The following is a 12,500-nucleotide window of genomic DNA, read 5'->3' as shown; positions in this document are numbered from 1 at the left end:
CTGTCTCTACTTCTGTCTCTACTTCTGTCTTTACTTCTGTCTCTACTTCTGTCTCTACTTCTGTCTCTACTTCTGTCTCTACTTCTGTCTCTTTACTTCTGTCTTTACTTCTGTCTCTACTTCTGTCTCTACTTCTGTCTCTACTTCTGTCTTTACTTCTGTCTCTACTTCTGTCTCTACTTCTGTCTTTACTTCTGTCTCTACTTCTGTCTCTACTTCTGTCTCTACTTCTGTCTTTACTTCTGTCTCTACTTCTGTCTTTACTTCTGTCTCTACTTCTGTCTCTACTTCTGTCTCTACTTCTGTCTCTACTTCTGTTCTTTTTTTCCGTTTCTCTGTGTTTCCTTTCTTGGACTGAACTCTTTTTTTAAGTTTTTGTGCCAAAGATCCACATAGTTTGCGTTCCAGAGTTCATCCAGGTTCATGTTGTGAGGCTGGGAAATAGAAACAGAAAGCCTCAGTGTTCACACACACACACACACACACTCTCTCTCTCTCTCACACACACACACACACACACACACACTCACACACACACACACTCACACACACACACACATGGAAAGTGTGGTCTATGTGTGAGGTGTGTGTGACTTTCCTGTTGATCGTCCTCTCTGGGCACGATAACACGGACATGGAGGGGAGGAGCAGGGTGAGGTTTCGGGTGGGGAGGCAGCGGGAGGTTGGGGGGGGCGGGGTGGTGTGGGGGGGGCGGGGGGTGTGGTCGAGGTTTTGCCGTCGCCCTGTGAGGGAGCCCCTCCCTGAGTTCCTGCCTGAAGGGGAAAGTCTACATCACTCCGACCTGAGAGACTCACTGAGAGCAGCTGCTGCCTCCACAGCTCGTCTTCGTCGACCTTCATCTTCATCCTCTTCCTCATGGCAGCCTCGTCCAACTCCTCCCAAACGGCCAAGAACGTGGTTCTGGCCCTCCTGGCCTTGTGGTCCCTGGTCTCTCTGATCGTCATCGTGGTGTGGGGGACGTCTCCGGACCTGAAGAGCTCGGCCGTGTGTCGAGCAGAGCTTCAGGAGGTGACTGAGAAGATGGAGGGCGCCAAGGTGGTGTGGGGCAAGAACAAGGTGGCTCTGGAGGAGCTGCTGGAGGAGGCCCGGCAGGACCAGGACCGCCAGAGAGTCCAGAACCTGCTGCTGCTGGGACGCCTCAACGCCACCAACGTCACGCTGGAGGAGAGCCTTCAGGAAAACGTGAGTTCTTCTCTTTTCATTCATCGAGATTCAGAAAGAATCTGTTTCTAGAAACTTCATTTAAACTTAAACTTAATGAAGAAAAATACTTCCTGAACTCTCATCTTCATTTTCTCACTTTCTTGTCTTCAAGGTTTCAGTTGAAGGTTTAAAGATGTGAAGCTAAAGTTTCTCTGTCTGAAAGTCTTCAATACTATAGGAATCTATCTATTAATATGATGATGTCGTCAATGTTTGAAGATCATCAGATTCATTTCATTTCTACACGAGACAAAAAACACTGAAGTTTGTTTTGAGTTTAGTTTTTATATTTAGGCCGACGAACTAAATAACAGTTTATTATTATTAAGATCATTTTCTTGATGAATCCATTCATTGTTTTTACTGAGATATGAAACAGAGACGAGCAGATTTATTAATGATCATAACAGGAGTTCATTGTTTTTAGCTTATAGATGTGGAGAAATCCTCTTTTTGTTCTAATTTAGGACGGTTGGTGTTTATCAGACGAGTCACATGATCACAGCTGATCTCCTTCAGAGCTCAAAACAAACTTGATTTCATTTTGTTCAGTGTTCGTGTTGCTGCTGACTGAAGGTCAGATTATTACGCATGAAGGTTAAAGGTGAAACTTTAACTTCATTTACTACGAATAACCAAACTGATACTGAGAGTAACTCAACTTAACCTGCATAGCAACCAAAAGGCCCCGCCCACTTTACCGAACACTAACAGCTTCCATCTGTCAATCACTCAGATCTCAGATCAATAGAAGAGAAGAGAAGTCTTCATAGATTACAAACCTCCACAGATGTTAATGTGTGAAAATGAACTGTGATGTGAACAGAGAGCGATTCTCCTCCTCCTCCTCCTCCTCCTCCTCCTCCTCCTCCTCCTCCTCCTCCTCCTCCTCTTTACTCCAGTGTTTCCATGTTGGGAGACCCTCTAGTAAAGACTCTGAGTAGTTTTTCCCTCCCAGTAGGCCGAGTGTTTAAACTGTTAAGAATTTAGTGCTTCCAACATTTCCAACAGTTGTTGGTTGGAAAAAGTGAGTGTTTGCCTCCTCCCTCCTCCCTCCTCCCTCCTCCCTCCTCCTGACTCATTCCTCCTCTCCTTACTTCACCTCTCATCCACTCCTCCCTCTCTGCTCCCTTACTTCTCCCCTGCTGACCTCTTTATTGCTGCTCGTCCTATGAAAGTTTCAGTGTTTGCTGAAGGGAAACTCTTCGTCTCTCTGGAGTCTCAACCTGGAATGTTTCCCTTTTTATTTATAGAAACAGAAAGTGTGCAAAAGCATGAAGCACTTTCCTGCTCACAGACATGTGGCGAGTAAAGCGGGACTACGATACCCAGAATTCCTTTCCAACACTGCATTGTGACCACGCGTTATGAAAACAGGACACATGGTGCTCATGAGCCAACAAAAGTTCTGTTCTTCTGAAACATCACTTTACACAAAGTCAATGTTCAGTCAGTGGCTTTCAGTCGAAGTCCCTGGTCTTCATCTATCTCCACATCAACACGATGATCCATCAGCAGTCTGTGTTTCTGTCAATGTAAATACAATATTCTCTGTTTTAGCTCTGGTTTAGTCTCCACCACCTAATGAAGGAGATACCTGTCTCTGTATCTGCTAAATACTCCACTCTGTTCAGGGAACAGAGTACCTGAACATAGTGAACAGAGTACCTGAACAGGTAGTGAACAGAGTACCTGAACATAGTGAACAGAGTACCTGAGCAGGTAGTGAACAGAGTACCTGAACATAGTGAACAGAGTACCTGAGCAGGTAGAGAACAGAGTACCTGAACAGGTAGTGAACAGAGTACCTGAACATAGTGAACAGAGTACCTGAACAGGTAGTGAACAGAGTACCTGAACATAGTGAACAGAGTACCTGAGCAGGTAGAGAACAGAGTACCTGAACAGGTAGTGAACAGAGTACCTGAACATAGTGAACAGAGTACCTGAACAGGTAGTGAACAGAGTACCTGAACAGGTAGTGAACAGAGTACCTGAACAGGTAGTGAACAGAGTACCTGAACAGGTAGTGAACAGAGTACCTGAACATAGTGAACAGAGTACCTGAACAGGTAGTGAACAGAGTACCTGAACATAGTGAACAGAGTACCTGAGCAGGTAGTGAACAGAGTACCTGAACATAGTGAACAGAGTACCTGAGCAGGTAGAGAACAGAGTACCTGAACAGGTAGTGAACAGAGTACCTGAACATAGTGAACAGAGTACCTGAACAGGTAGTGAACAGAGTACCTGAACATAGTGAACAGAGTACCTGAACATGTAGAGAACAGAGTACCTGAACAGGTAGTGAACAGAGTACCTGAACATAGTGAACAGAGTACCTGAACAGGTAGTGAACAGAGTACCTGAACAGGTAGTGAACAGAGTACCTGAACAGGTAGTGAACAGAGTACCTGAACAGGTAGTGAACAGAGTACCTGAACATAGTGAACAGAGTACCTGAACAGGTAGTGAACAGAGTACCTGAACATGTAGAGAACAGAGTACCTGAACATGTAGAGAACAGAGTACCTGAACAGGTAGTGAACAGAGTACCTGAACAGGTAGAGAACAGAGTACCTGAACAGGTAGAGAACAGAGTACCTGAACATGTAGAGAACAGAGTACCTGAACAGGTAGAGAACAGAGTACCTGAACAGGTAGTGAACAGAGTACCTGAGCAGGTAGTGAACAGAGTACCTGAGCAGGTAGTACACAGAGTACCTGAACAGGTAGAGAACAGAGTACCTGAACAGGTAGTGAACAGAGTACCTGAACATAGTGAACAGAGTACCTGAGCAGGTAGTGAACAGAGTACCTGAACAGGTAGTGAACAGAGTACCTGAGCAGGTAGTGAACAGAGTACCTGAACAGGTAGTGAACAGAGTACCTGAGCAGGTAGTGAACAGAGTACCTGGTACTAGAGACATGACTTTAATAATAGAAGTTGAATTCATGCAGTTTGTGAGTTTATCAGCTTCAAATCAGCAGAAAGTTGACTCACTTCTTTGTGGCTCCTGACAGCTCCCTGTCTTCAGCTTCCTGTCTTCAGCTTCCTGTCTTCAGCTTCCTGTCTTCAGCTTCAAGCTGTTAGACAGATTCAGGTCATAACTCTGGTGAGCTTGTGTTTTCTGTACTGCTGCATTCCTACAAAATAAAAGCCTCATACGTGAACTCTGTAACTGCTTCCACCTGATGCTTCAACGCTCACTGATTGAATCCACCTGATCCAGCTGCTGATCACGTGACCTCAGACATGAGTCTGTAACCCCACTGCATGCTGGGTAGTATTTCTAACTCTTAATGACAGCGGAGCTGCTCTTCAGCTGTGAAACTGTGACACACTTGTGATATTTGCAGGTGTCCTGTGATATTTAGAGGGAGTGGATTCACTTCTCCCCCGTTGGTCAGCTGGTATTGATCTGTGTGATCTTCTATCAGTTTGTTCTCATGTTGTTTAGTCTTCTAACTTGTTGTCTTTGATTATTTGAACGTTTGTTAGTGCGTCTGTCATTGGAGGTCACATGTTTCTCCTTTGAATGGTGGTGAATAGTTTCCCTCATAAGGACTGCCTACTTACCTTTCCTCCCTTCCTTTCCTTCCTTCCTTCCCTCCTTACTAACCTAAAAACTTATATTATGTGTTAAAGTGCAGATGACCGCTGTACGATTGATCTATTGCTCAGTTAATAAATATATATATATAATATGATATATATCATAATGACGGGTCTAGAACCTCACCACCAGATGTTTGCACATGTGTGTTTGCTACGTGTTGATCGTTCGACGGCGTCTTCTCATCTCCATCACGGAGAATAAGATTGTTGACGAACATCTTTAGTCGTAGTTTTAGTAAACGAAGTGAACAGTAAAAACAGAGGTGTGAGAGGTCGGAGACTATTTCACATTTAGTCTGTGGATGCAAACACCGATGCAGTGACGCGTTCAGCCCACCGCTGCTTCCTGTTGCATCACTTCCTGTTTGTTTGGACTCAAATCAGCAGCGAGAAAAATCCCCAAAAGACTTCAGAGTGAAACAAAAGTCTGTTTTCAGACTGTAGATGAGTTCACAGTGGAAAATGAGTTCAAGTTCAATTCATTCAAATATAATAAATCATTTCGACCACTAATAATAACAGTAGCAGCGGATATAGCAGAATAACAATGATAATAAAAGAAGTAATGGTATCGGTAATATTAACAGTAATGTGACTAATAATAATAATAATGATAGTAGCAGTGGGTGTCAGCAGGACCAGGGTCCAGATAAAACCAGGATCCATGTAGACCTGTGAGGAGAGAGGTAGTTCCTTTAGATGGTTGCAGCAGTTCCTGGAGGATGTTTCTGAGGTCAAAGGTTTCTAGTGGAGCTCTGGGAGCCTTTGAGGATTTCCACTGGGTTCTTAAAGGTTGTTTCAAGGGCACCTTGGTTCTTGAGAAAGTTCTAGATGTCCTTGATGACACTGGTTCCTGATTCTTCAGGAGGTCCTGGAGGATGTATCATGAGTCCTTGAGTCAGTTCCTTTAGGACGTTTGTAAAGGTTCACAGAGACAAAACAGTCAGACACACTTCTGTTATAAAAACAGTTTGATGATGATGATGTTGTACATTAGCAATATTAGCACACTGTGAGTATGTAGTGTTAGTACATAGTGTAACTACGCAATGGTACGCAGTGTGAGTACACACTGTAAGTACGCAATGGTACGCAGTGTGAGTAGAAACTAAGTACACAATGTAAGCGTTATTACGCAGTGTGAGTATGCAGTGTGAGTATGCAGTGTTAATACGCAGTGTTAATACGCAGCGTTAGTACGCAGCGTGAGTACGCAGCGTGAGTACGCAGCGTGAGTACGCAGCGTGAGTACGCAGTGTTACTACGCAGTGTTAGTACGCAGCGTTAGTACGCAGTGTGAGTATGCAGTGTGAGTACGCAGTGTTAATACGCAGTGTTAGTACGCAGCGTTAGTACGCAGCGTTAGTACGCAGCGTGAGTACGCAGCGTTAGTACGCAGTGTGAGTACGCAGCGTTAGTACGCAGTGTGCGTACGCAGTGTTAATACGCAGTGTTAGTACGCAGCGTTAGTACGCAGCGTTAGTACGCAGTGTGAGTATGCAGCGCTAGTACGCAGCGTGAGTACGCAGTGTGAGTACGCAGTGTTAATACGCAGTGTTAGTACGCAGCGTTAGTACGCAGTGTGAGTACGCAGCGTTAGTACGCAGCGTGAGTACGCAGCGTGAGTACTCAGTGTGAGTACGCAGTGTGAGTATGCAGTGTTAATACGCAGTTTTAGTACGCAGTGTTAGTACGCAGTGTTAGTACACACTGTGAGTACTCAGTGTGAGTACTCAGTGTGAGTATGCAGTGTTAATACGCAGTGTGAGAACGCAGTGTGAGTACGCAGTGTGAGTACGCAGTGTGAGTATGCAGTGTTAGTACGCAGTGTTAGTACGCAGTGTGAATACGCAGTGTGAGTACGCAGTGTGAGTACGCAGTGTTAGTACGCAGTGTGAGTATGCAGTGTTAGTACGCAGTGTGAGTATGAAGTGTTAGTACGCAGTGTTAGTACGCAGTGTGAGTACGCAGTGTGAGTACGCAGTGTTAGTACGCAGTGTTAGTACGCAGTGTGAATACGCAGTGTGAGTACGCAGTGTTAGTATGCAGTGTTAGTACGCAGTGTGAGTATGCAGTGTTAATACGCAGTGTTAGTACGCAGTGTGAGTACGCAGTGTTAGTACGCAGTGTGAGTACGCAGTGTGAGTACGCAGTGTGAGTATGCAGTGTTAATACGCAGTGTGAGTACACAGTGTGAGTACACAGTGTGAGTACACACTGTGAGTACTCAGTGTAACTGTGTTTATGGGATTAGAAGCCTCTCAGGGTGAAGACATTTGTTTGTACTGTTCCTTTAAGAGCTGGACTTTGTTTAAAGAGCTGATCTAACTTTAACTTCTGCGTTCAACAAAAGGAATGTTTATAAAAGCCGTTCTCAGCGTCGAGTCAACGGACGCAGACGTCCTGCTTTCAATCCCACCTGAACCCTGAGGGCAGACAGCAGCCTGGCACAGTCTGCTCCGGACTGGACTGGACTGTTTGGTTCTCGTCTGGTCTAGCAAAGCTCGGCGCAGTTGAGGGATCCTGAATCTGGTTGTTTGTTGTTAAAGATATTTAGTTTAAGAGCAGACTCTCAGTTATTAGATGTTGTGACATCTTGAATGCACCAAAGGAAAGCTGCAGTACTACATGATGATGAGACCCAGATCTAAAGTTAGACTCACACACACATGACTTTAATCTCAACTCTGTTCTTTGAGTCCAGGTGCAAAAGAATCTCATGAAGCTGGTCACACAGTTCTGTTACTGAAGTCACTTTTAGATATGAGGAGTAGACGATCAGTGGGAACATATGATGGTACGATGAACCATGAAAAAGAAACTTTGTTTCAGCTTTTTTTTATTGTTTCGACTTCGTTTCGACGTCGTTTCGACTTTGTTTCGACTTTGTTTCGACTTTGTTTCGACGTTGTTTCGACGTTGTTTCAATGTTGTTTTATCTCCACTAGAAACACTTCACAAGTGTCTTTTATTCATTAGACACTTTAAAACTATAATATTTTCCTCACATGTTGTCATGAACCTAAATGTCTTGTCATGTTAAAACACAGAGATGTTGTCTGTGATGAAACGTGATCTTCTTCTTCTGTGGTGCTGCAGGCGGTCCTGAACGGAAACATCAGCGTCCTGCTGGAGAGCGTGGAGCAGCTCCGTCAGACGGAGGTCAACCTCACGGCTCAGATCGTTCTGCAAGAAGGTAGGAAAACCTCCGTCACCATGAAAGGAGACGTATTCGCCCCCATTACCATGGCGACCTGTGAGTCAGAGTAAATAAATACACCCCATTGGTCGGTTTAAAAAAGGCAAAGACAAACAACAGGAATGTGTTTTCTGCTCCAAGAGAGAAAAAGCTCTTTAATTATCAGACAGAATCCACAAATATAGAAAAAACTGAAACATCAATCTGTAAATAGGAAACAAGGAAGGAAGAAGGAAGCATAGGGAGGAAAGAAAGTTTTAACGCGCTGCTGTAAGATTAAATAATGAAGGAAATAAAATCTACACCTAAGCAGGAATGGAAGGAATGAATAATTAAAGTATAAACATATTTACTTTATTTAATCTTTATTTAAGGTTTTCAGCTTCATGTTTGAACTCTGAGACGATTAGTGATGATGTCACAGCCTTCGATAACGTCTAAAGAACAACAGAGCAGGAACAGGTGCATGATGGGAAGTGAGGAAACACGTTAACGAGGAGACTTCCTGCTGTGAATAGTCGGAGGGAAACGATGAAATCCTGCAAGAAGCAGATATGAGAGAAGCATTGTGTTTGTGATCAACGTCACTGGAACAAGAGAGTCACATTTATACATATATTATATATATATAGATGTGTTCTGAGTCAGGATGATATGACATAAGAGAGATTTGGAGCAGATTAGACAATGTACGGCCGAGTTACAACTACTTCCTTTTTCATGGCGAATGGTGTTTTTTTGACGCCACGCCACGGATACATAGTACGATAACTTTTTGATCTTTGAGTAACATTTCACTGCCAAGGTCTCAAGAGCCGACTGAACAAATCTGAAGTCGATCGGGTTGAATCTCTAGGAGGAGTTCGTTAAAGTACGATGCCTTGAAATGGTCCAAAAACGTCATCAAATAAAAAATGGCCGACTTCCTGTTTGGTTTAGTGGAAAATTCCAAGAGGATTTTTTGTACGCCCCATCACGTTCCACATACCTACCACATTTCATACAGCTAGGTGAAACCCAATGTTGGGGCTACTCAATAGGGGGCGCTAGCGAGCCAATATTTCATAACGCAGCTGGACAACCAATCAGATTAAAATTTTAACAAATTCTGGCTTGCGTGCAAAATTTCAAAGTTCTGCCAGAATCCCAAGCACCTCCTTTTTGCGAGGAAACTGCTAAAATAAGAAGAATAAGAATTAGAATAATAGTAATAAACATTAGAAAATGAATTAATACAAAATCTGATGGAAAGAATGTTTTATTCATCTGATTGAGTTCCAATTGAATTCTGGGAACTGTAGTTAAAACACAGCTGCAGTTACATGGTCTGACCACAGGGGGGCCACAGAGACCAGGACTGAGATCTGAAGGATTTTAAAGATTAAAAAAAGACTAAATGAAACAAAACAATGAATTACACTAAATAAATAAAGTTGTGTTGTTTTAATGTTGACACTGTGCCGCTGGTTGTGTTTCTCTCAGAGCACATGGAGGCCCTGCAGCAGAACCTGACCGAGGCGGGTCACCACACCGAGTCCTGCTCCAGCCTCAGAGCTGCTGCTGAGAGCCAGATGCTGGCGGCTCAGAGTCAGACCAGGGCCTGTGAGTCCAGGCAGCAGTACCAGCACAAACAGCTGTGAGTCCACATCCGCCTCTCTGGTCTCACTGAAGTCCTGCATCCATCACGTAGTCTCACTCTGGAGACCTTTGAGTCGGTGTAGAACGTCGTCAGTCCAGACTCGTACGATGGGAACAGTTTAATAGAAGAGACGAGGAACCATGTGGACATCTGAGACCATAGATTCTGATGTGTGTGTGTGTGTGTGTGTGTGTGTGTGTGCAGTCTGAAGTGTAAAGACGTGGACTCTAAAGCTCCTCAGGAGACCAAGCAGCAGCAGGACTCCTCCTCCTCCTCCTCCTCTCCTCTCTCTGCTCCTCTGCTCCTGCTCGTCTGCAGCGCTCTGTATCTGATGACCTGTAAGTACCGAAAAACTCCTTCTGCACCCGAACGCATCACTTATTATTTATTTATTTATTTATTTATTCATCACTTATTTTACTAAAAACTAACGTGGAAAAAAAATCTGCCAATTTAATAATTATTTATTTTTTTATTAGAGATTGTTGTTGGTGAGAAGTGTTGTTGTTATTGTTATTATTATTATTATTGTTATTATTATTATTATTATTGTTATTATTATTTTAGATCGAACAAGATTTATTAGAGAAGAAACACTGATTACTAATGAAACCTTTTAATATTATTATTATTATTCAACTGAGCAGAAGCGTGCGGAGGAAAAACATCGATATAGAATAAAGAGATGAACAAGTTAAACAATATGTTCAGGTCATTAATCTATGATGTATAGATCTATAGATCTATAATAACGACCTTTGTTCTTCTATTGAAGGCTTCAACTCGTGATAATTATCATCTGGAGTTTATTTTCTCAATTCATATTTAAAATGATCGATAAAAAAGTTGACTTGTTTCATTTTCGTCCTATTTGAGAAGCTGGAATCAGATATTTGATCATTTTGTCTTAAAAAACAAAATAGTTGCAGATTAATTTTCTGATGTTTTGAGTGATTTCATCTGATTTTAGAAAACGTTGTTTTTTAAATGGAGTCATTTATTAATGCTGCAATAATCAATAATTAATACATGACAGGTGGGAAATCGATGAAGTACGGTGGGTTCATGAAAAACACATTTTATCACCAAAACAGATCTGAGCTGAAGTTGTGATGATGTCATTTAAAATGTTGATGATGTCAGAGTGTCAGTGGGCGGGGCTTCCTCCCTGATTGACAGTGTGTTGTGTTTTCAGGAGGTCAGCGAGGCGGCGACCTGTAGAGCGAAGCGAGCACTGTGTTTCAGGGCGGAGGCGGAGCCTAAACGGACGACATGACTGCTGTACAAACAAAGAGATCGCCATGGAGACGCTGACGTGATGAACAATTGGACAGAAACTTTGCTTTGACTTGAACAGCTGAGACGTTTAAAGGTTTTTAAATGCGGCTTCACCACTGAGTGTTTTTTAAAGTTTATTCCTTCATGAAGCTTAACGACTGCTATTTACTTTACGCTGCTGCTTTCTCACTTTTATCTCTTAAATATTCATATTAAAATAAATCCTCCCTCAGTTTTTACATTGATTTTAATTTATTTTGATACAAAATTTACTTCAGAGAATTAAACTTTCTGCGGAGAGAAAATGACCTCATGCTTTACAAAAAGGACAAACTTTCCCTCTGAGATGGTAGAAAATGGAAATACTCAAGTAAAGTACAAGTACCTCAAAACTGTACTTCAGAACGGTACTTGAGTAAATGTACTCAGTTACTTTCACCAATGAAACGGCTCCATGCTGGTGCATTCAGGGAAATCTGAGGTTTGGGAATCAGCTGCTGAACAGAAAACCTGTGTGAGAAATAGAAATAATGAAACTTTAGTATTTTATGTCATAAATCAGGAGTTATTTCCCAGAATGCTGCATGTTTTTCTCTGCAGGTCGACGCCTTTTTATTCCAGTTCAAACAGATGTATTATGATTGAAAGAGGAAGTTACACTTTCACAATAAGAGTGCACATGATGACTCTTTCGCTGCTGGTTAATTAAACCAGTCGAATCAATTAAAGACTAACGGAGGAAAAAGTGAAGCTGATTTCAGAGTTCCTGTTTTTACATGACGGTTAAATCTGGAGTCACTCTGGATCACAGAGACGAGCTGAAGGTCACAATGATCCATCATGTAATCTGATCCACAGGGTTCTGTGTTTGTTACTTTTTGAAACTCGACGAAGCAACGACTCGACTTTTAGAAGCTTTTCTTTTTTTTTGGGGTGGGGGGGGGGGGGACAATGGAAACAATAAAACCGGAGAGTTTCTAAACTGTTTTCTTTGTCCTGATTTACCGACAGTCTAAAGTTTAGAGTTCAGTCAATTTAACAACAATTTAACAGATCATTAATATCGACCGGTACCGATGTCTACCGACAGATACCGATGTCAACTGACTTGTACCAACGAGTACCGAAGTCTACCTACGAGAAACAATGTCTACTGAAAGGTATCAATGCTACAGACTGGTACCGCAGTCTACCGACAGGTACCGCAGTCTACCGACGGGTACCGCAGTCTACCGACGGGTACCGCAGTCTACCGACGGGTACCGCAGTCTACCGACGGGTACCGCAGTCTACCGACGGGTACCGCAGTCTACCGACGGGTACCGCAGTCTACCGATAGGTACCGCAGTCCCCCGACGGGTATCGATGTCTACCAACGGGTAACGACGTCTGTCGACGGGTATCGACGTCCACCGACAGGTACCGCATTCTATCGACGGGTAACGATGTCTATTGACGGGTAACGATGTCAATCGACGATTACCGATGTCTAAACGGCGGATACCGATGTCTACCGATGGGCTCCGGTGTCTACTGAAGGG

At 43.1% G+C, this 12,500-nt stretch overlaps 1 protein-coding gene across 1 annotated transcript; it reads left to right on the top strand.

Annotated features, from left to right (window-relative positions):
* The first annotated feature begins 808 nt into the window (after positions 1–808).
* Positions 809–11,884, top strand: LOC306695285 (uncharacterized protein). Its single transcript, XM_079158495.1, has 5 exons — positions 809–1,203; positions 7,943–8,039; positions 9,525–9,678; positions 9,886–10,019; positions 10,877–11,884. Coding segments are annotated over exons 1-5 (714 nt in total). The 5' UTR covers positions 809–876; the 3' UTR covers positions 10,879–11,884.
* The last annotated feature ends 616 nt before the right edge of the window (positions 11,885–12,500 follow it).

This window comes from Pholis gunnellus (genome assembly GCF_910591455.1).
Source record: "Pholis gunnellus genome assembly, chromosome: 4".
NCBI lineage: Eukaryota > Metazoa > Chordata > Actinopteri > Perciformes > Pholidae > Pholis > Pholis gunnellus.
This window is presented reverse-complemented; position numbering and strand designations above follow the sequence as displayed.